The sequence below is a fragment of the Argopecten irradians genome, chromosome 7, assembly GCF_041381155.1.
Source record: "Argopecten irradians isolate NY chromosome 7, Ai_NY, whole genome shotgun sequence".
Lineage (NCBI taxonomy): Eukaryota > Metazoa > Mollusca > Bivalvia > Pectinida > Pectinidae > Argopecten > Argopecten irradians.
The window spans coordinates 24,109,133-24,135,190 of NC_091140.1; the positions used below are offsets into that span (position 1 = coordinate 24,109,133).

Consider the following 26,058-nt stretch of genomic DNA (forward strand, 5'->3'; position numbering starts at 1 on the left):
GTAACATAAAAACTTATTTTTTAATAATTACTGTTAAATTGGATGAAGTAATCATGTACGAGAGTACACGCGCCATTGATGCCTCTTCCGTATCCGGTCTTGCACGTGCACGTGGGCACGCCATCTTTAAGGGCACACATTGCGTTATTCCCACATTCTATATTGATCTTCACGCCTCTCATCACTGGCTTGCCCGCTACTATTCTACACTCTGTTATCTCACCACAGTCGTCTGTCACGTATTGTTCTCCAACCTTAAAACAGAAAAACCGGTAACAGCATAATAATGTGGTGAAAATAAATATGTTGTGTGGTTTGTAATTTGTAAAAATGAGTTCTATTAAATATATTATAAATATTAGATATTGATGATATTACGTTGAATTGTTCAACACAACCATTAAACTCAAAGATTAAAATTTAGATAGAAATCCGTATGGATATTATGCAACATGTATGACTACCAATAGTAGATGTATACGCAAATGAATGGTAAAAACAGCGCGGGAAGTAAAACAAAACGGTACTATAAGCGGTACCTTCGCATGGTGCGAGTTCATTTAAATGCTTTTCAAATAATTGTGATTGTTTTGCAACTGTACCGGGACGTATGGGGAGTCTCCGCATTGACATCCACACTCTTCTTTCTTCACGCACTTGTCGCCACTCTCGAGTAGGCCAGGCAGACATTCACATCCCTCAGTAGTCGGTAGATTACACGAAGGATTCGGATTCATACAGGATGGTGGGCAACCACTTACAGCGGGATTGTATCGCATGTTAGCTGGACACGGCAAGGCTAAGAAAAACAAGGTTCAACAATGTTTGAAACTCAAATTATAAACGCCACATTTAAGATTTATTTCAGATCATAAACGTCAATAGCATAACATCGAATAGCCAAAATAATAACAAGAAAAGTATACATACGGCATATGTCAGCTGTCCTCCATTTCGCCTTGAATCCCCGTAAAGAACACTCTGCGTCGAACTCTTCGTAGTAGCCGCATCCTATAGACTTCATGTCGACAGAGTTATCCCCCATATTTGCGCAGACGTCAAAAACACACGCCTTCAGTTTAATATCTGCCAGGATTGGATTTTGCTGGATGCACTGCCGGAAAGGACTGTCCATCACGCTGTAGTCGAGTAAACCACACAGGTCGACTGCCTTAGCCGCTTCAAGGTTCTTCTCCGAACACTCGGGGATATCCACATCCTTTGTCTTGCACCTTACAAAGATTATGTTGGTATATTTACAGTTGTATTTTTTGTTTTCTACATTCTCTAATTTAACATGCATAGTACAATGAAATTGATTTGGAATATAATTAATATCTAGCACAACCGGAGGAAAATGCTCTATTTTAATGTATTGATCAAAAACTTTATACTTCGCGTGAATAGAATTGAAGATTGCCATAATGCCTATTTGTGAGCACAAGTTGAAGTACGCAATATCTTCGGACTTTTTATTCATACCTCGTCCTTACCTTAAAGCGGTATTAGTCTTCAAATTAGCGTTTTGTACTTATTTATGTTGAATGTATCATTGAAGTCTTCTTGTTTTTTACTTACTGTTCTGGAACCCCTCCCTCTGGTTTCGAGTCATCCTCCACCATGTAGCTATGACCAATTAAAGCGCCTCGTTTACGTTTGGGGTATCCTGTGACGTCTTCACCATCATGCTTCTTGTCATCGTCGTCAAGGCCGTTGCAATTACCACAGATACCGGTGAGGAAAGGCCCGTAACTGACCTTGACCTCTACGACGACGGCAGCCTTTCCGTTCCACCAAATCGTTAATCCACACCGCGAGTTCACAACTACCCAGATACCACTTTTGTAGATCTGATAACCGTCTCCAGAAACGGGTAGGTGGTTGCGGTAACTGTTCACCTAATGACAGAACTTATCGTTTTATAGTTGTCATCTTTTGATACTGCTCACTTACACGAAAGCGACAGCAGATTAGGCAAATTAGGTAGGAGATAAATGTATGCATTTTTTAAAATTGACGAATGTAAACTAGCTGCTTTCGTCGTTGGTAACATTCAGCTATATAATGGAAATAGGTAATGAGGAGATTTAAAGTAATTTTTGAACAATATCCTGACCATTGCGGACAAGACATTAAATTTTCTTTCGAGAAAATTTTACAAAATTGTAATTACAGTGTAAGTTTATAGTTCAGCATACTAAGTATGCGAATGTGAAAATGAATGATATTCCTTACCAGTACTTTCTTTTTTTTAAGCAGCCTTATGTTGACCTCGTTTATTCTGACATCCACAAAACGTGTCCACGATACACGTCCGTTCTTGCCTCGATGTTCGTTTTTCACTTCAATATTGAAGTAACAGCCGTCTATTGTCTTCGTCAACTTGGTCAGTGTGTATTTACATATTCCCTGGAAGTTGATCTTTTGACCATCGTAGCGACAGTAGTGAGGATCTCCGGAAGCTGAACACACGCACTTCCCTGTGCGAAAAAAGAGGAAATTTATTCTAATTCAAGACTCGCATACACGAAATTTAGTCAAGTTCAAGAGATGGTTGAATATTCAATCTTGCAGATTTAATGAAACTTTCTTGTATTTCTTTTCGAAAATCTCATGTACATATGCTAAAACATTTGATATTTATTGTGTTGATGGTTTGTTTGGTAACTGTTTATAACGGAATTTGTTTTATTTTATTCAGATTCATTGATACATCTTTAAATTTCTTCAACTGCACTCATAAACATAATAGCCATTAGCTTACACAGAAGAGTTGAAGAAATACGTGCATTTCGCATTTTGTCTTTATTTACGACATTTTAAACGTGTTTGTTGCTTACTTGTGCAGGCCTTTTCTCCGTCACCCGAGTAACCGCCACGACAAACACAGATGTCATTAATACACTCGGCGTTGTCTGCACATTTCTTCCCCCGACAGTACCCGTCGACTTCATAATGGAATTAAACAATCAATAATCATAATTTGGCATTGCCATTTTCGCAATTTCAACGATATGCATTTATGTCAATATGTCAGTTTTAAGATAAATAATGTGATGAAATATTGTCTTAAGGGAAATTCATATTTTTTCAATGAATGAATCGTTTACCCAAGCATTATGATATGATATTTATTCTGGCAACCGGTTACTGGATGTATACAAAGGGCAATGCTGGTGCAAATTAAATTATCCTCATAGCGAACTGTCACCTGCTATTACATCAAACAACATAAACGAAAACGCAGTTACAGCAATAGTGTTAACGCAAAATGCTGAAATATGCAATAATTAGAATATCGCTAAACTATTTTCTTGATGGTATAAGAATATATTATCTTACGGTCGCAATAGGTGTATCCGTCTCCGAAATAACCAGGTCTGCAGACGCACTTGAATTTTTCACAGACTGCATATTTAACACACTCGCGGCCTCCACAAATACCAAGTGCTGTACAAACACAAGTTACAGTAAGGACAAACGTTGCACAAGTTTCCCTTTGCCTGATACTGTATAACAACGAGTGTAACATTTTGGTTGGATGGTTGTGAATCTCTGTATGTTTTGGGAGGCTGTGATATGTTCTTGCTGTGTCTATTTGCAAACACTTGTCAATTGTATAATGCTGTCTCACTGAAGCATATTGCCAGAGACAACGGACAGCACCCCATCTAGTCACATTATACAAACAATAAGCGAACCCGTCCTTTAATGCCGAACGTATTTTTGAGCTTACACTTTGCTTTGTAATGTAGTTTTCTAAAGATCATAAGAGTGGTAAATAATAAAGAAAGGTTGTTTTTATTTTTCACACTTCTATGGATGGGAAATGTAATACCCCACACGCATTTGAATCATGTCTTTAATTGTACCATCAGTACTCACGTTCACACTTTAAGTAGCCGTTACCGTGGTAACCGCTGTGACAGACACATTTTCCGTCGGTACATTGAGCATGTTCCGTACATACACCTCCTCCACAAAAAGCTAGTACACAAAAATATATTTATTAATTGTTCTAGTTTACAAATATGCAATGTACAACAAGTGGGCATTTCGGGTGGACTTATATAAAACGAAGCTCTCTAAATATGCTCGTGATGACAACACAATATTTTTTAAATTAACATATCAAATATATACAAACTTAAATATATAACAATGAACTGATATATATATAATTGTTATATGTTTTGTAAAGTAAGGCAGATCCAGATTTTAGTCATTACCTTTTCTTTCACGTTATGATGATCATTGTATTGAAGGATAGGTAACAGTTCACTAATGACATGCAGCATTAAATAAAACAGGTAAATTTCCTGGATCTACCATAACATTGTTTCTATCCTATGTCAACATGTTATTTACGTTTTGACCACGTACATGCAAGATATCCCTTTGTCTGAATTTTCGCAGCAAAACATTCGATCTGCAATATTAATTGAAGTACACTTACGTTTACAAGAATTATAGCCATCTCCAAAATATCCAGATTCACAAATACATTGGAAATTGATACATTTAGCGTGTGTGGCACACTTCCGCCCATTGCAAATTCCATGGGCTGAAATACAGGATTTAAACAAATATAAGTCTATACAATTGTTGATTGTTGATGAAAAAGTAAATACTTAAGATTTAATGAAAATGCATGTACATATTTCAGTGTTTCATACAATGGTTAGTTAAAGTACAAAATAAAGACAAATGCTTGAAAAGTCATTCAGAAGGTTAATAATTAATTAACTTTTAAGTACATCAATAATTTTCATAATTTCTCAATACATTCAAATTCTGAAATAGAGAATTTTATCAATTAAAAAACAAGACAATAATAAAAAATTGATAAGACATTGAACGATTGTCACGGAAATCAATATTTTAGCGTTTCAATACGTACCATATAAAATACCTCGTATTTACCATATCATCAATGGCAAGATATAAATGAAAAATTATTACACAGTATTGCTAACATACGTTCACATTTCCAGAAACCAAATCCATGGTAATTTTCCTGGCAAACACAATTCCCATTTTTACATTCCGCAAAAGGAACACATAACCGTCCATTACATGATTCTGAAAACCAACAAGAAATGCAATAATGACACGATCATCATACCATTTCTTTGCTATTAGTTAAGTGTAGTAATGACGTTAAGACAATAAATAATTACACAATGATCCACAATTTGACACGATAATAAGTAAGATTACTTTAATAATCAATTCATTTTATCTTTTAATTAGGGAACGAACTTGTGATATATGACAAGACAATAAAACAACTGTTAACTGATTATTATATATAATAATAAAATTGAAATTTACCATTTCCCATTACCATATTCTACCATACTTTACCTTGGCACTTAACAATGCCGTCTCCAAGGTAACCAGGCTTACACTGACATATATAGCTTGAACACTGGGCATTCTCTGCGCATGTTTTGCCGCCGCATAAACTGATTTCTGAAAAAGGCAGTAACCGATGACTTTATTCTATAAAGGAATATATTTCAAAACTTTAACTCAAACTTTAATTACTCTTGGTTTATAGAACCACAAAATAGAGTCTATGGCAATATTAGGACATTATAGTTTCTATTTTGATATAAATATTTGCAATATGTAATTCACAGAGTAAAAAAAATAGCCACCTATCTTCAGGAAACTTAAAATACATGGTTAAACAAACGTTTAATTTCTCTTCAATAGCTTTTTTATATAATTTTTCAATGATTTATTAACATCCTTTACACAACCAGATTTGTCTACATATATTTGTGCTAAATACTGGGGTGATAGAATGCGGAGTACCCAAGTTTCTACCTTCACACTTTATATAGGGGTTTCCATGGTAACCAGGTTGGCATTGACACCCTGAATCCGTACATTCTGCATATTTAGCGCATTTTCTCCCGTTGCATAACTCTATAATCAAATGTTCACACCATTAAACATACAATCAGAATGACTCTATAATGATTATGTCGTAACAAAAACATCAGGCTTATTTGTCATCGAAATTAGAAAATGGTCAATATCAAATTTAATAGAACAATGACCGTTTGTCCGGGACTAGTATCTCCAGTGGTGATGGAACCTAACTCTTTGTAATCTTCCCGCTGAAATGACGTTAGCGCGGGATATATATCATCTTTTGACGTCATTCAATCACCAATATTGAAACAATAGTCCCGCACAAACGTTATCGGGTATCACGTGGTACGTGAATGATTCCCATTGATATTTAGATTTTGCAATAATGAGGTTGTACATATTCTTACTTTCACAATAGAGGTATCCATTGCCAATGTAGCCCTTGAGACATACACAATGATAACTGGTACACTCAGCGTTCCTTGCACACTTTTTCCCTCCACAGATATCTAGTGCTGGATACAAAAAAATCTTTTTATTATTATTAATATTTTCCACCACAAACAACTGAACGAAGCTGGATAAAAATACTGATTTTTGGGCCGCACCTTCACTCAAAATTCTTAACGATTAATAATTTGGATTAAATCAAAAATAAATATTCAGCCACCTTCCTAAAAAGTGAGCCATTTATATCTGCCAAAAATTCCTTGATGCGTTGTTTATTCTTGTGATTATTCATTATTTGTAAACGAATTAGGGGAGAAATGCAGACACTGAGGTAAGTATCTATAAAACAGTTACTGAAAATAAGTAAAAACAAACTAAAAGCTTATTTTCTGATACATATTAGACCTAATTAAATATAAATAGAATGACATTATTTGAACATTTAACTTATTTGACATCTATAATTGCAGATGACTTCCAGATGGCTCTCTTGATGTTTGCCTACTTTTATATGGTGAAAATAACAGTATCTGGCGCTAGAACAACTTCCGGCATGTTGATTTAGAATTGGATAAATTGATCAGATGTGTATTATTAATTAATACCCTCCAACACAGAACCCTAACTTACCCTTAACTTACAATCAATAGATCTTACTTTGTCAGACATACCATAGGTATTTAGCACGCTGATAAGTCAAAGACCCACTATAGACTAATATATAGAGAAAGGTAAGGAACTCCTCCGTGACGCAAAATTGGGTAATTAAGTTCAAAGTGTTGTAAAAAAAATATCCAGACCAGATATTTCAACGGCTTTGGTCTTAATTGAAAGTTAAGATGTTACACCTCACGATGATAACAAGAAATCCTACTGAACTTGTCTACTTTTTTCACAAACAGCCTCGAAACTTGAAAAATTGACGAATTTCCGTTAGTCGGACACGATCGAGAACATTTTTGCAAACGAAAATGTCTATTCGCTACACTGAAAACACGGCAGCCTACAGTAACAGGCTTTGACATAAACAAACAACAGGTGAAAACAAATGTATTTATCGATCGTGTCCGACTAACGGAAATTCGTCAATTTTTCAAGTTTCGAGGCTGTTTGTGAAAAAAGTAGACAAGTTCAGTAGGATTTCTTGTTATCATCGTGAGGTGTAACATCTTAACTTTCAATTAAGACCAAAGCCGTTGAAATATCAGGTCTGGATATTTTTTTTTACAACACTTTGAACTTAATTACCCAATTTTGCGTCACGGAGGAGTTCCTTACCTTTCTCTATATATTAGTCTATAGTGGGTCTTTGACTTATCAGCGTGCTAAATACCTATGGACATACACAGAAACTGCAGACATAGTCATCGTATTTCTCTTCAAGTGTAACACTACCAAGATATATAATTTTACTTTGTTTCTAAACTCTCTATATTAATATACTGTAATAATACTGTAATCATATACAGAAAAATATATACATTGTATCTCACCTAATAATTTTTCTGTGTTATATATTGGGATGAAATATAGACGGTATGAGCCATTACGTTGCGATAGGCCAAACTCTCCGATCCTAAATGTACGTTAACATGTATACCACACGTTACCCCTATATGTATCCAGGTATGTGTACTTTAATATGTGATTTGCAGCTTATATTTACATGCTCCACCAGTCTACCAAGGGAAAAAACTTTAAATGTGGTAGTTGTTGATAATTTTAGTATTTAATGGCATTAACAATGTAATTTTAAAAGAATATAGGACCTGATAAAATCAGTATAACTTACACTTCATAACAAGACTTAATACAAATCATATGACGTACTCATGTAGATTTTATTTTTACTTCAATTTTTTATTTACCAAGAGTCGCTGGATATTACACATTTATTTGCTTTGCACTACACTACCCACCGCTGTAAGAGTTACCTCTCTTCTTTTTATGCAAATTTAGTCATACCTACCTTATTACACACACGTCTTGTATAGGTATAAATACACGTAACAGTCTTATTACAGTTATGACAGGTCCGGAGGGTTTGGATTATCAATGATCAATTAACTCAATACACCCATCCCATTATACGACCTGTTTTTGTTAAATTGTCTCTTGACTTAGCTATATATATACATGTGTGTTTTTCCCTTCATTTATTAGTTTAGTTCTGATATAAGGCTTCGTATGTTATAGTCAGAAATGTCTTCTCACCAATCATGGTTTTTTTTGTTAATTCGAATTCGCCAGCTTAAAGATATTCAAAGCTTTACAATTGGATATTGCTTCAAGATCACAGGCTCAGTTTAACCAAAGATTCATGTACATTATATTAATTAATAGGTGAAATATATAGGATTAAAACAAAAGATCTACCTAGTTAACTCAAAAGATAATAATACTATTCTCGTTGATTGCAAAAGAAGATAATCTATGTCTTTTTTATGAATTGAGTAACTTTGCAGGTTGTCACACTGGTGCAATTCCATGTATATGCATTCTTTCACAATTTATTTTAAATGGACATTTTAAAGAATAGCTAATACAAACATACAAAGACTAATAACATAGAGTAAATCTTAACCATTTTCAAAACATAATTTCAGAAGAAAAATCATGACAGTAAAACATCAAATATGGGACCATGTATTTCCTGATACAGAAAACTGTTGTACTTATTTGTTATTTGAATGAGTAATTACAAATAGACTAAATTAAAATGTCTCAGTTATAAGAAACTATTTTGGTTGTGATTCTATTTAGCAAAATAACAGGTCGTATAATGGAATGGGTGTATAGAGTTATAACATTAATAATCCAAACCTTCCGGACCTGCCATATGATCACACAGACTGCGACTCGTATATATACGTATATACTAAATATGTGTATTCAATTAAGTAACACTAAATTAGCATACAACCAGGCGAAATAACTCACACGTTTTACTTTCGTTTTGAATGTTTTATGAAATCAAACAAATTATTATTAGTTATTATCTATACTAAGTATATTACGTCTATATATGTACAAAAATTTACAATGAATGAAGATATTGTAACCCAGAACACCTTATCATAATGATTATTGATAATTTATATTTATTTTATAATTTTGGTTTATGTTAGAGGAGACAACTTTACTTTTTCCTTAAACTACTTCCTCATTGGTTAAATTTAGCGATTACTAAGTCAGCTTGCATTAAAATGTCCATCTACAATCCGTTATAGTAAATTCAAACATACATAAGACCTTGAATTGAATCTATTCCGCTACTGACACATTTGGTCCAACAATAAACAATACAAAAATTGTTTTTTATGCTAGTTATACAATTGTAAATCACCGCTAATGATGATGGTTGAAAGAAATCAGTATCTGAAATGGGTATGTACCATTTTTTTCAGGGAACCGATGGAGAGCGAAGGCAAATTTATATTTTTATCTTCACTTTTTTCAACTAGATAAAATCAATTGCATCATTCATGGAATTCTTACGCTTAAATGTAGCATATCAACAATATCTCAAGAATAGTGTTAATGTACATGGGAAAGTTATAATGAAACAAGATTGAAAAATAGGGGATCGGTTCGTTTTTAAAAAACAATGATAATCGTATATAAATAAAACGACTGGCAAGCACAATCAAATGTTTATACTATACACTGTAAAATACAGTAGTAGATATATAGTATATATGCAATAATGATTATTTTTTTTACCAAATCATCCCACTGATTTGAGAATATTTGAGAACAAATATCGCCACAAAGCAGAGATATCACATAAAGCCGTTTTACGGCCATTTAGTGATAGCTTATCGGCTTTAAAATACCGCAAAGTTATACCCCTCCTTCAAGCGTTCTATTATTTAAGGATAAAAGCATATTTTAAAGATAAAGAGATGTGACAGATTTACTTACGTAATAACGTATTTACTTACGTTATGACTGATTTACTTACGTTATAATTTATTTACTTACGTTCACACTTGATAAATCCGTCCCCGTGATACGATGGCTGACACACACACCTATTGTTTTCACAGAACGCGTAATCAGCGCACTTCCTTCCATTGCAAAGGGCTGAAGGTAGAAAAGTATTCCAAATCTTTCCATGTAACATTTTACTTGTTATATATTTGTGGAAAATTCAAAGTTGATCATATCATGAATTAACTATGTTAAAATACATGTATTCTGTATTTGCATATTACATTGTTATTTACCCTTGTTGCTAGGTATTGATTGTGACGTCATGTGTTTGCGAGCGTAACGTCATACCTTTCAGACAACGACGTGAATTGCGCTCACAAAATAATGACATAACAATCGATACCTACCCGCAAGAGAAGCTAACTCTGACTATGCAAAGCTGTTTCCGTAGGACATATCGCTAAACAAGATGAATAGCATCTTTGCTATATCCGAGCGAGACTCTCTCCTTTCCGAATGAAAATAGAGTATGCCTATTGTAACCTATAATGTTTGTAGTAATGTTAGTGGCTGTATGAGTGGAATATTCTGAACGAAAGTCGAAAGCAGATTCAAAGCAAAATTGACGCAATGACGGTAGGCCTTCAACTTCAGTTTCCTTTCGTAACATGTTTATTATTAACTGGTGAAAAGGTACTTATTACATGATAAATAACTGGGATCATTCTTGGACTAAATATGGAATATATAAATACTATTGAAATCCTCACCATGACACTGTTTGTACGGGTCCCCGCTGTATCCTTCCAGACACTGACATTTATAGTTCACACATCGTGTATTGTCTGCACATTGTTTTCCACCACAGAAGTATTTAGCTGAAGAATGAAAATATGAAAGTTAACCATAATAGATACAGAACAGTGAACACGCAGTTTCTCTGCTGAAGGTAATGTTAGACTAAAATTAAGAGAGAAAAAAATATACGAAACCTAACTTCATTACTAAATCGCTGTACCTTTTACAAAATTAAAAACCACTGTTTCTTAAAAAAATAGTTAATGAACACTGAAATTATCATTTGGAGAGTCAAACCTACGTTCACATTTGATGAGAGCGTCACCATGGTAACCAGTGTCACACACACAACTTCCGTCCAGACAGCGCGCGTACTGCACACACTTGCGTCCGCCACACAGAGCTGTAAGGAGTAAATGACTTTACTATATAATATGATGAAATACCATTGTCCTGTCCATGAGGAGGAACCAACCAACAAAAAAATTTACTATTATGATTAGACACATTATAATATAATATTTTAATCATTCATTAATTTCATATATTTCCACTGTAAAACACCGTTGTCAAGTTCATGAAGTAAACTAACCGAACAAATATATCTATAATATTGTCAATACACACTTGATGTTTCCTTTGTTTTACGATTACGTTTAAGCAGATTTATACTCACACTTTTGACTGTTTAAGCTTATATTGTTATTCTTTGAAATATTACACTTTATGTTTGACAAAAGTTGATAGAAGAACATGTAATGCATTTGTATGATACATGATATTACCTGTGCAGCTATTGTACCCATCACCAAAGTATCCCAACTGACAAATACACTGGTAGTTCATACAAACAGCGTTCTGGCAGCATTCCTTCCCTCCACAATGTGTGTTAGCTTAACAAAATTAAAAGGAAAAAATGTGAAAATATTGCTCTTCACTGAACATTGCTATGAACATTTGAACGTTTTTGCACGACTCCTAAAGCTTCAACATATCAACCTTATTTTGTGATAGGAAAAAAACGCGAAAAATAATGTCATTAATACTTGCTTATGATTGGTGTCTATTGTCATGTAGATATATGTATTAAACTTACCATGGCATAAAGTTCAACATTAGCCTAAATTTAGACTGTGTCCTGTATGAATATCAGATATACTCACGTTCACACATAACATAACCATTTCCATGGTAACCGTGGTTACATTTACACGTGTCAGCCTCACAATGAGAATACATCACACACTCTTTACCTCCACACAATGCTGTAAAACAGAAAATTTCACATATAATTGTTTTCATCAAATCATTTGAACCAAATGGGGTCAATAACATTGCATAGAATTTATATCTTCAGTGCTTACTTTCGTTCTCCGTATTCATTGTCGTGAATTTCAAAATATAGATTCACAATACATGTATATGTCAGGTCTGCTTTACACACCAAATATACTCAAATCATCTTGGTTAATAACTGAAAGATTTCATAAATGTATGATAAAACCGAGGGTTCATCACCATTCCGAACAAACCACCTTGTTATATATTGTCCGGCCTACGAGCATATCCTGCTTAATAACGAACAATTTGGTCTGTCAAAACGTAGGTAGATTTGTAAATATGACTTGGGTACAATTCTCCGGGTACATTTACTTACGTTTACATTTCTGATAACCATTCCCAATGTAGCCCTTCTTACATACACACTTGTAGTTAAGGCACTCAGCATAATCGGCACAATGGATACCATCACAGACTCCAAATGCTGAAATAACAAAATCAAGAATGGAATATATTTTTTTATATTATTCTGATTTTGATGTTTTGTTTTCACTTGTTCAAGTAAATTCTGGTTTAGATACAGTATACTATTCAAATGGTACAGGTATCACAATCGCCTCAGAAATAGATAATGTATTAGGAAAATGAAGATATGAATATGAACGGCAAGTCGAAATGCTTAAAATTATGTCGATGTGATTTCATTTAATTGGTGGTCAAAAAGACATTCAAAATGAAATCAAGGTTGCGTAGCTCTTGATTTCAAAGACGCTAGATGTTTTTTTTAAATCTTTGCAAGCACATAAACAAAATTATTCCATGATCTTACGTTCACATTTGATATATGGATCGCCCTGAAATCCCGTCTCACACGTACATCGATCGTGTACACATATGGCATGCTCTCCACACTTACGGCCCGAACAGTAGGCTGTGGAATACAATGATGACTGCAAAAACATGCATTGTAGGTATGGTATCATAATTCAATAAATTAACTTAATAAGGCTCTTTATCTGTTGGGATACATTTTTTTTGCTTTTCTAAACCATATATATACAAACATGTTTTTTTTTTATAAATTTCAAAATGCAACATGAAGGAGAAAAGAACAAATATCGTAGAAAAAAATTATATTACTTTAGTAATTACATAACATATCAACAAAAAAACAGTGAAAGTCTATAGATTCAAGTTTCACTTATAAAATGTGCAGATAAAATGCTATGAGGTTTATTTATATACTTACGGTAACAGGTGTGGTACCCATCTCCGTAGAATGTCTTTTTACAGATACAGCGGTAATTTACACATTCAGCATTCTCACAGCAAGGGATTCCATTACATGCTCCTTCACCTGAGATATTAAAAAGACAATTGCTCTAGGAAATTGAGGATATGATAAAAATATGATGAAATATGCTTTGGTGTTTAAAGATGCTCCACCGCCGACAGAGCATGAATGATATTCGTTATTTGAACAATAATTGGTGTTCAATCGTGTGTATGTATGTCTAATTAACACAAAAATAATATATATATTTTTTCATTTTGCCTTTGGTGCATTCGCAATCAGTACTTCATTCCATATAGGATATAGTGCATCGGAATTTTTTCGGGATGCAATTAATTATTTTTCATATTTTTAACTTGACGTAGAATTAGAGGCTCAAACTTTTCAATGGTGATAATGGTGTAAAGTAAGTAATTTTTGTTACTGAAGAAAAATGCTAAATCGTTTGCTCCTGTTTTTGATAGTGAACAAATACTATTTGTCGGCGGTGGAGCATCTTTAAATAACAACGTAAATCTTATCCAGCAGATTGTTATCAGATTGAAAAGTAAGACGACGATTTAGTGTAAAATTATGTTATTGTGATAGTTATATCTGTATTGATGTTTTAAAATGATTTGAATATAATTTACCTTCACATTTTACGTATCCATCGCCATGGTAACTAGGTAAACATACACACTCGTTGTTTAGGCATACAGCATTATCCACACACTTACTCTTCCCACAAAGCTCTATAAAATTGGAATATATGCGTGTTACTTAATTGTTATTCTTTTTCATACACAGACATAAACGTTTCCCCGGAAGTTGTTTTTCTTTTCTCTTTTTTTTTTGGAAATCAATATCTAAAAGCGAAAAGAAATTTAGTTGTCTTAACAATAAGTTTATAATTTACAAAAAGAAAATAATCGAAAGGATATTTCATTGGTAAAATGCACTTACTTTCACAAAGTTTGTAGCCATCCCCTACATAACCTGGGTTACACCGACACCGGTAGTTCACACATTCGGCGTACTCGTCACACACTTCGCCACCACAAACACCAATAGCTGTTATAGGTAAACAGTATGTTCAGTAAGTATAATATTAACACATAAAAAAGCATGAAATTATTTATAAACTACAACTGCTTATTCTTGAATTAAAAATTCCCTAAAATTGAATTGACTTTTGTTGAAAAAAAATTGATGCAGGAAAACATCATTTAATGCCACTACGATCAAGTGCATTAAAATACAGAAACAAATGAATTAGCACTTACGTTCACATTTGATATCGGGGTTGCCATGGAAACCACCAATACAGGTGCATTTATTGTCAATACACATGGTGTTGTCAGGACATTGTTTATCACCACAGAGTGCTGAAAAAATAAACAAATTGATTATAAAGTATCATGCATACAAATGCTAATGAAGTGTTTCATATCCAACTTATTTTCAAAGATCTATTTTGAAAGAAAAGTGACATATTCTGACACTTCTGTCGGATTCCTTTTGACTTTTATACCCTGAATAGCACCTTTCAACAGACGAAACCATCATATTCAAGAGTCAATACATTCTGATATACCAGAGGTATTTTCCTTCGCTTGACTCTGTCATTACAATAGATCTGATACATCAGAAGTCGATTTTTTGGCAATATTTCATACACCTTTATTCAAGATTATTAGGAAAATAAATGCGATTTTAGTAATAAAAACAGTTTTATCATACAAGACATACCTTTGCATTCTCTATACCCGTCTCCTATGTAACCAGACTTACATACACATTGGTAGTTTTTACACTCGGCGTAGGGTGCGCAGGATTTTCCGTCACATGTACTTTCATCTGGATTTAATGCACAAAAAATTGTTTTACCTATACGCAGCATACAGAATGAACATTTATACATTTTATTGAAAGCCAACACGCTAAATCGTTTTGATAACTGCGAGAATTACGAACTTAGAGAATACAAACTTACGGTGGCTTATTTTCATTAATTGTAAAGTTGATACTAAATTTTGCTAGCAGTTTTTGGTAGTTCGCACATCGATGTCACATTATAATAATAAAAGTATGGATGCTTACTTTAAGTACATTTGTTATTACTTTATACGTGTCGTTTTAATAAAAGTATGGATGCTTACTTTTAGTACATTTATTATTACTTTATACGTGTCGTTTTAATTTGAATTCTCAATGTCACATTTTCGAATTAATTTCAAATTAAAACGTACGTTCACACTTGATGTATGGGTTGCCATGGAAACCATTTTGACAGACGCATTCGTCATTCTCACAGTAAGCATATTGAGCACATCTTCGGTCGTCGCAATTAACTGCAATAAAAACGATACAGAAAATCCCATGCATCCAAGGTTTATTCATATTCATAGAAACTCCATTATCAAAAAGACGACTCTGTACTAACCGTGACATTTTTCGTATCCGTTTCCCGTATAGCCCTCATCACATACACATTTGTAATTATAACAATGAGCATATTGGCAACATCTTTTCCCGCCGCATGTACCAAGGGCTTTAAAAACAAAAACAAAATATTTGTCAATACCCGTCGGTCTTTGAGTCTCCAATGTTTTGCACTTGAATCTGTGCAATTCTTTTAATGAATGCGGAAAGTTGTTGTATTTAATGAGTGTTTGTTAGAATATCCATATCTTCATTTTTACGACTGTCTGCGGTCTAAATATAATTTCAACCAATATCATAATAAATCATATAATAGGTTTACATTGGAAATATACTTAGAATAATGAAATAATAGCGAGAATATAATGAAAGTAAACACATGAAGTTATAAGCACGATTTATTTCTTACGTTCACATTTGATTGCTCCATCACCATGTAAACCAGCGTTACATGTACAAACGCCGTTTCTACAGTAGGAATTTGGCTTGCACAGCGTCCCGTCACATAACTCTGAAATAAGAGAAAAAAGGTAAAAACACGAAAAGGAAAGGACAATATTCATTTGATGAGCAAGTTTATAATATCAGCTGATCCATTCTTAGTTCTAACCTCATGAATTTGGCATGTTTTCTTTGATAACAAATATTTATCTTAATATTTGACTTAGTTTCCTTGACTACCACAAAAAAAACTAATTTATATATAATCTATATTTCTTTGACAACGAACATTTACTTTACATTTGATCTATTGTTGTCTGATATAATTCAACAATTAAACATTTCACGTTCTTAGCATTACAACTTTAACTTAGCGTAGTTGCTATGACAACAAAACCTACCAATACATTTGACGTTACCGTTTCCTGTGTACCCTTCCTTACAGCTACAGTGGTAATTTATACAGACAGCATCTCGTGTACAGATCTTTCCGCCACATTCAGTCGTGGCTGGCATAAGAATTAATAAGAATATGTAAAAAATATTGTTTTTCATCGGTTTTATTTTGATCTACAAATTATAAAAAATGTAGTTAAAGTAGCGTGTCAACTAATTATGATAACAGAAGAAAATATATTTGGAGATTATAGAATATTATCATTCATAAAAATATATTTGGAGATTATAGAATATTATCATTCGTAAGCAGCCAGTGATAGTGTAGTAATACATGATAATATTTTCATCGTTTTCACCAACAACAAGATGTATGATTTACTTACGTTCACATTTAACATGTGGAACTCCATGGTAACCTTCTCTACATTTACAAACTCCATTTTCACAGTCGGCGTCATCAGCGCACTTTTTTCCATTACAAAGAGCTGTTTAAACAACATCAAAATTATGACATAAATACTTTAAGATCACTGATATAATAGGTAATAATTGCATAGATATGGGGATATTTTTACCATTTCATTCCGGAACTTTAGTTGAAGCGACATTAAACTTACGGAAACAGCGGCCATATCCGTTACCATAGTGACCGTCCTTACAGACACATTGGTAATTACGACACTCGGCATTGACAGCGCATCTCCTTGACCCACAGAAGTACACAGCTGTAAAAAAGCCACTGAAGGTTTTGCCAAAGTACTCAAAGTACTGATAAGTTGATTTATTATTAATTGCTTTCATTCTAGATTCTAGATCTGTTTATGCTGATTTAACGGATTCATGACATAGTGTTATAGTATTTACGATTCTTGAATGTTACATGTCCACTTTCAATATATACTGAGGGGTCCAATATCACTTGCAAATCTGATATTTCTGCATATTGTAATGAATATCTATATTTTGCAGAAACATTCCATAGTTATTCAAAAGGTAAGCAAAATGACAATGCAATGAATACATACGTTCACATTTGATGTAACCGTTGCCATGGTAACCATTGATACATTTACAAACATCGCCCTGGCATCTTGCGAACTCAGCACATGGTTTTCCATTACATAATGCTGCGGATAGAATTTATATAGGATTATGGATTATTTTCATAGTGATTTTTCCAAAATAGAAATAGTAAGAATAATAGAGCCATGTATTATGACGAAATGGATAAGTATGCTACTCTTGAATTCGTTGGATCTCAATAAAACTTTAATCCATATGAAAACGCGAGATGAAGTATGGAGTCATTTGAATGAACTTTTTTCCTATACTAACTTACATTCACACTCCCTGTATCCATCGCCCACATATCCTTCCTTACAGATACAATTGAAGTTGATACATTTGGCGTTCAGTACACAGGTCCTGTTTCCACACTGCTTAAATGCTGTTTATCAAAAACAGATAAAATGTTCATATATCATAAGTAATTTACATTTACAAATCAGTATTTAATGTTTAACAAGCAGATAAAATATTATTATATTCAACATTTCACAATTTGTTCCTTTACCGAAGCAATTAAAATGAACCCAACAATGTCATAACCTTTACATACGTTCACATTGGATGTATCCGTTTCCATGGTAACCCTCCTGACATATACATTTATCTCGGAAACAATACGAGTAATCTACACAGACACGACCATCACACAGACCTGTAAGACAGCAAAAACGTATGTCGTCATATAAATAGATATTGAACAAACGTCCATATTGAGCCAATGAATAAAACATAATTCCTCATTTAAAATAGTGAAATCAAAAGCTTGAAAATGCATTAATTTGAATGGAAACTTGAAATTGCAAAACCCGGAAGCCTAAGAGGTCTACTATTTATCAATAATTACAAATATATATATATAACAACCAACATATTACAAATCTGAGTCACATTCCAAATAAACGTCATAACAGAAAAAAAATAAAAATATCCTAAATGATTATGAAATATACTTAAAAAAAATTATTACTATAGTCATTATCATAAACGCACGTTTACACCCGACATATCCGTCGCCATGGAAACCAGATCTGCAATGGCATTGGAAGTTTATGCAGACAGCGTTGGTCACACAGGTTTTCCCACCACAAGTAGATTCCGCTGTAATACCAGAAAATAGAAGACTTTATATTCAATAAACACAATGTTTCATCAATTTATAACTTTATTTATATTTTATAAGATGACATCGCCGTTTATACTGCAATTTCGTATAAGCTGATCAAATGTCGTTTTGATTATATTCAACGAAAAAAAGTCAATGGAAATTAATTTTTTATTCGACAAACGGAAAGATGGTATTTCACGAAGGAATGACAAAACTTAGGACAAGACTAATTTCATGTTCGTTTTATAGTATATATAACAGCCATTATACATGTACCACTTACGTTCACATCTAATATATCCGTTCCCATGGTAACCGTCGGTACATTCACATTTACCATTCTGACAGTAAGCATCTTCTACACACTTTTTACCATTACACAATTCTACAAATATAATACACATAATTTCAAACAAATATTTAAAAAATAAAATTGAATGATATATACTGATATATCATAACCAATAATAACTATGAACATATATTTAAACATAAGGTAGCAAACTGCATTATTACATGGAATACATTATGTTTTACTTACCAATGCAGTTGTCGTATCCGTTGCCATAGAAACCAGATTTACAAACACACTGATAATTTACACACTCTGCGTTTTGACCGCATACTTTGTTGTCGCACACTCCTATTCCTGTTGCAATTAACAGTCAGAATATGTTTTCAATCCTGATGAATATGAAAATATGCTAATTTTGGTTTGGAACTCTATAAGTGGTACACCATTGAAAGTCGAATAGAATATTTGAACTGGCATCAAATAGAAAATTGGAAAAGTTTAATCAGCATTTCTTAAATTCAAAATTTAGCTGTTGAGAAACACCCTTTATCTGTTGTCTCAATGTACATATTCGACACCATACCATCCTCAATCATTTTATTCTATATATGATATACTTACTATCACATTGGTGATATCCATTGCCATGGTAACCTTCCTCACATCTGCAATTACCGTCTTGGCATATAGCATTCTCCACACATCTCTTACCATCGCAGAGCTCTGAATTCGGTGTAAATCGGTGAACAAAATATCAAAAGAGTATACATGTACATAGTCACAGATTAAAGAAACGTCTACATCAAAAGAACATTCTATTAAGTTAATTAGCTATGTTTCATTGGTTTCACGTCCTATTAATAGTCAAGGTCATATAAGGACGTGCCAGGTTTGTTGATGGAGAAAAGCTGAACTACTCGGAGGAAAACCACCGGCTAGTGGTCAGTACTTGCCCCACATGGGATTCGAACTCGCAACCTAGAGGCGGAGGGCTTGTGGTGATATGTCGAAACATATTAACCACTCGGCCACCGCGGCCCCGATTAGCTCTGTACATATGTATCAGTGTTTATCTAATTTATGCTTAACATATATAATCAATAATCAAATTATTTACAAAATGTTTTAAACAGCAGCACAGTTTCAGTATCAGTCGTGATCGTTTTAAAGTAAAGGTATTTGAAAGAGTTTCACGTACCTTGACAGTTGGTGTAACCGTCGCCGAAGTAGCCTTTTTTACAGATACATTGGAAATTGAGGCATTCTGCACCAGCCGTGCACTGTTTGGAACCACATGTAGAAAGAGCTTTATCAAAGACAAAAACAAAATGATAAGTCGGTGATAATTATTGTGATACATATCGGGCCCTGATTCCCCGAAAAAAAACAACAAAAAAAACACCAACCGTTTTTCTCTTATGTACCTATTCAAAAACAGTTTTTCTACTTTAGTCTGTTTTTTTTTTTTACTTAAGTTTGTTTCAAGAAATCGTGACCAATGGAACTCTTTGGGATAACAATATAAATTCATGATGTTGTTTTGGGGTGATTTACTCACGTTCGCATTTATAATATCCGTTTCCATGAAAACCGATATCGCAGAGGCATTTTCCTTCCTGGCAGGACGCGTTCGCAGTGCACCTCTTCCCGTCACATAGTGCTAAAGAGCAAAACATATGAATGCATAATACAGTATTCAATGCAGAACATATTTGGGTCCGATTTGGTAATATTGTCACCCAGTGTAATTTAAGCAATTCACTCTCTTCGTATAAATTTACCACAGAGAGATGACTTTCATTTATAACGCCATTGACGAATCACATGTATTTAAGTATCAAGATTATACTTAAAAAGTGATTTCTGAAAGGTAAAAAGAAATCCCTGATTGATGTCCGATATAGAAGTTTGAATGTGCAAAATGAATAGAGAAAAATCATCTTTCGGGCCCAATATGACGACCAAAGAGAACTTCCCTGATTGATGTCCGATATAGAAGTTTAAATGTGCTAAGAGTAAAGAGAAAAATCATCTTTCGGGCCCAATATGACGACCAAAGAGAACTACATATACACTTACGTGTACAGAGCTTGTACCCGTCCCCTGTATAGCCAGTTTTACAGATACAGTTGTAGTTGATGCAAACAGTATTGGCGCCACACTTCTTCCCTCCACAAACTCCAACAACTGTAATAAAACTTGGTGTCAATGAAATGCTATATACAACATACAAAAGTATTACTTATAATAAAGGATATGAAGAGTCTTACTTGAAGTAATAAGTTCCCTTCTATATACATAATATAGTTTCTTCAAACATATTACCTTCACATTTGGAGTAGCCGTTTCCATGATACCCGGCATCACAGATGCAGCGTCCATGTTCACATGTGGCGTACAGTGCACATTTCTTTCCATTGCATAGAGCTGGCAGTAGTATAAAGAACGAACAGTTAATATCAAAACAGTCTAAATTATTTCAAATATGACTTTTCATAAAATATGTTTAATTTCATTTCTGTAAGTACTGAACGATACGTATTTGTTGCACGGATATTCTAGTTTTCCTGTCGCAATTGCTCTCGGATTATTTAAAGCAAAAATCTGATTCATTATTTTTTTTATAATCGGTAAGATATCATTGTAAATTCTCACTAATACTGTTTTGCTCATTTTGTTAATTGTTTAAATAGTTCTTTTTAGTGATGAGTCTGTTTGATTATGACGATGGGGTCAGTAAACTGTCCTCTAAAACTGACGGTACAGTAGGTACAATGTTGACAATGATCAATATAAAGATTTTATGTTTAATGAAGACACATTCACTTACGCTCACAGTCGTTCACACCGTCTCCAAAGTAGCCCTCGTTACATACACAGTGGGGCCGACCGTTCAGTAGACCACAGGTTGCGTGTTGGTGACACTTTAGGGGATTAGGGGCCTTCTGTAGGACCGGCTTTCCATTTAACAGGACACACGCCAATATATAGCGACAGTCGGAACTGGTTATCTTCTTACTTAACTGTAATCATATTTTGATTAACTTTAAAATTTGGTCACAAAGGGAAAATAAAATAGACCCAGTCGTTACGTGTCTTCCAAATAAGAACTTGTGTGAAACCATTAATGTAACAAGTTTTAGCATTGCTATTGCGGATAGGGAACGTAATGCCAATAATAAATCTATACATTTGCACAATTCAGTCTACAACTAATAATCGTCGGCATTAAATTGTGTTAATTACGACCTTTTTGAAACCACATTGCGAGAGTACTTGTATGTTCTTAAGAAACTAAGCGCCAATCTTACACAATGAGGGAAGTTATATTTCGATAATACTATGTCATTGATTCCATCTCATTACAGGTATTAGATGCGATAGAGAGTGAGGTTACTAACGGGTAAGTATCCGAGATCAGAGGAACATCCACACTGAGACACATGGACACAGGAGTCTCCACTAAGGACAAAGCCTTCTTTACATTCACATCCTTCTGTCGGAGGGGCATGGCATGTAGACGCATCCGGGTTCTGGTCAAGACAGGTTGCTGGGCAACCACTCACAGCGTAGCTGTAAACCATGTTTGGTGGGCAGGTTACCCCTAGATAAAGTAACCACACCGTCAGTTACAGTGCAGTTCAAATTCAAAAAGACATACACGCAAGGTACGCAAGATTCAGTAAATGAAAAAAGGATTATAGTTCTAATTGATTTCACAATAATGAAAAAGTACTTGAAGAATGTTATGACAGGCGTCTTACAATACATAATATTTCCTTATAACAGTTCAAGTCACTAAAGATAACATCTATAGTATCCCTTTTCTATACCTATCTCTAAAAATGATAGGATTCAATGTAAATTGTGCACAATTTTAGAGGAATTCAAAATACGACTTGTATTATTTCATCACATTTCTCAGTTTATTTAATTAATTGCTTGAATGAAGAATAAAGACGATCTTAAACAATACGATCATACAATACCACTTACCACAGAATCCTGGTTTCCTCCAGACGCTCGGAATTCCTCGGGACTCGCACTCCGTGGCTAGTCCTTCCAGAATGTTACAAACAACTTCTTTGATGCGTGATTCATCAGTGTAGAAAGAACACACATCATACCGACAGGATTCGTACATGTCTTGTGCTACTACAGGGTAGTATGCCAGACAAGCATGGAAGGGACTCAGGTGAGCCAGTTTGGGGTTCACATAGCCACAGTAGCGGCTTTCGTCAACCTTAGTCTTCATCAAGTCAGGGCAAATGTCGCCAGCGTCAATTTCCTCTGTCTTGCAACTACATTCGAAAGTATTACATTATCGCGCAATATAGTTTGTAACTGTGGTTCGTCAAAGATATAACTAGGCGTACTCAAACAAAATTTTAAACAAGAATACATTTAACATCATTTCTAGGATATTTTGAATTCTTAAATAATGAGTATCTAGAATAAATTGATTATGAAATCGATTTCAACGACATTGATAATTTAAAATATTATATAATTCATTATGTTAGTTTCTGTGGGAGAAAATGGAATAGATGAAATTCCTATATTTCGTATAATTTCCTCACCTTTCTGATGCTTTATCCGAAGCGTCCATGACCTGGTAGCTCTGTCCAATCAGCTGATATTTATTAAACTTGCCAAAGACATCCTCACCCGATCTTGTTTTATAGTCGTCTCTGATTCCATTACAGTTTCCACAGAGACCGATCACCTTGGGTCCAAAACTCCGCGGGATCTGGACATACACTTGTGATCTGCCATCCCACGCGACTGTTAGTCCACATTTAGAGGTCAGGCGCACGTATTTACCAGCATTGTAGATACGAAGGTCCCCAGATGCCAAATAAACAGGCAGGTATTTTCTGATGCCATCGACCTATTAAGCACATTTAGATTTCTTCCCCATCAAAACAATAACTGCATTGCTGATATTGGTTATTTAGAATTAAAGCAGTATTGACAGCTCTTTTTCATAGCAACGAAAAAAGGAAATGGAAGTTACTTTACGAGCTTTAATGAAAATAGAATATGAATTAATTGGTATGGAAGACAAGGAATAGTAGATTGAAGAGATTGATCTTACACAAATGTTTATCTTATATCGAAAGCAAGAAAAGGAAAACTTACGTAAACAATTTTATTGATGTGAAGCCTGATTTTTACGCCGTATATTGCAACATCAACCAGTCGTGCGAAGGACACTCTCTGATTCCTCCCACGACGTTCGTTCTTGACCTCGACATTAAAATAACAAAGGTCATTGACGTCCTTGACCTTTACCAGCGTGTATTTACAGATACCCTGGAAGTGGATCATCTGCTTGTCGAACGTACGGAAGTGAGGGTCGCCGGAAACAGTACAGGTACAGGCAGCTGTCAGGTAATACAGACAAGGTCCATTTGTAGCTTAGATTATTTTCATTCAAAAAGAAGTGATTAATTAGTAAGTATTAGAGACAACTTTATTTCTGTTGATGCTTTAATATATACTACTCAAAACTTGCTAAGCATCACTTTTTATTGTACCATATTCATAAAAAAACCACTTAAATAATATCTTTAAGATGTCTTAACACAGGATCCAACAGAAAAGCTATGAAATTTTCACGAGTGTTTCAAGTTCTTGCAGTGACTTTGGCTGGTTAACGCGGGACGAAATGTATTCCTGTAGCATGTCCCATACTTGCACTATGTATCGGATTTATATACGGGGAACGAGCTAGCCTGTCCATGCGTTCGATAGTTTCCCTCTAAAGATAAACAACGGAGACCCAAGCTCTATGTGGGCGAGCGTTATCATCCATTAAGAATGAAATCTGGACCAATTGCATCAGTATATGGTCTAATGTAGACATCGAGGACTTCATCGCAGTACCTCTGGGCCGTCAAATTCCCGTTCGGGAAGACATGGAGGTTTGTTTACTTTATACACATATACCGTCACAGACAATCACAGACCCGCCGCCATGTCGCTCGTGTTCGGAGACGCTGGCTGTGTTAAAGTGATCATTTGGTAGTCTCTACACCTTAGCACGCCTGTCTGTGAAGTCGAGACAGAATCTGGACTCGTCTGTGAACAGAAAAGGAGTTCGGTCTCCGATAGTCCATCTTGTATGAAGCTAAGGGACGTCACAAACGATACGGGAATGAAATTACACGAGAAAACTGTCTTTAACGCGAATTTCTTTTCGCTCCCATTGTCGTGTTTTTGTCATTTTGGGAGGTAGCTCTGTTTCGCAAGTAATGTATCGATCACTTGGAAAAAAAGTTTTTCTGTTGGAGCCTGTGTTAAGACATCTTAAAGATATTATTTAAGTGTTTTTTTATGAATATGGTACAATAAAATGAATTTGATATACTACAGTACTAATAGAAGTAAAAGTGATTCTTAGCAAATTTTGAATAGCATATATGTATACACACTGATTTATCGGTACTTGCACAATTGCTTCCATAAAGAAATCGTTTGTAAAATATTGTCTCTTTATTTCCTACCTGGCATTGCTGATATATTTATTTAATTTGTAAATTAAGTTTATGGCGATTTAAATGATTGAAATAAATCTAACAAAGAAAATATGTCATGCGTACCTTCACAAGCGCTTGTCGGGTTTCCCACATAGCCCTTTCTACATACACATTTCCCTGCCACACATTCAGCGTTCAT

At 34.3% G+C, this 26,058-nt stretch overlaps 1 protein-coding gene across 1 annotated transcript; it reads right to left on the reverse strand.

The window, feature by feature from the left end:
* Positions 1-26,058, reverse strand: LOC138327100 (neurogenic locus Notch protein-like). The gene is made up of 45 exons (XM_069273083.1): positions 25,983-26,058; positions 24,520-24,764; positions 23,958-24,268; positions 23,374-23,678; positions 22,779-22,981; positions 22,208-22,400; positions 21,703-21,804; positions 21,457-21,564; positions 20,576-20,683; positions 19,999-20,100; positions 19,366-19,467; positions 18,968-19,075; positions 18,528-18,629; positions 18,249-18,356; positions 17,935-18,036; positions 17,527-17,634; positions 17,293-17,394; positions 16,912-17,019; positions 16,479-16,580; positions 16,071-16,178; positions 15,877-15,978; positions 15,377-15,484; positions 14,911-15,012; positions 14,591-14,698; positions 14,278-14,379; positions 13,601-13,708; positions 13,181-13,282; positions 12,728-12,835; positions 12,234-12,335; positions 11,856-11,963; positions 11,372-11,473; positions 11,043-11,150; positions 6,294-6,401; positions 5,836-5,937; positions 5,368-5,475; positions 4,981-5,082; positions 4,457-4,564; positions 3,886-3,987; positions 3,343-3,450; positions 2,841-2,948; positions 2,236-2,480; positions 1,579-1,898; positions 931-1,232; positions 603-799; positions 1-254 (listed from the first exon to the last, which is right to left on the reverse strand). The coding sequence occupies exons 1-45, from the start codon at positions 26,056-26,058 to the stop codon at positions 21-23; spliced, it is 6,207 nt and encodes a 2,068-aa protein (XP_069129184.1). The 3' UTR covers positions 1-20.

Bases quoted from the DNA above. Each gene is read 5' to 3' on its own strand.
- LOC138327100 (XM_069273083.1), bottom strand. From the start codon at position 26,058: ATGAACGCTGAATGTGTGGCAGGGAAATGTGTATGTAGAAAGGGCTAT. The intron at 21,805-22,207 runs GTAAGTGAATGT...TACTACTGCCAG, and splicing joins CGGTGTGAACGACTGTGAGC to CTCTATGCAATGGAAAGAAA. The intron at 11,474-11,855 runs GTAATATCATGT...TACTCCTTACAG, and splicing joins TGGGTACAATAGCTGCACAG to CTCTGTGTGGCGGACGCAAG.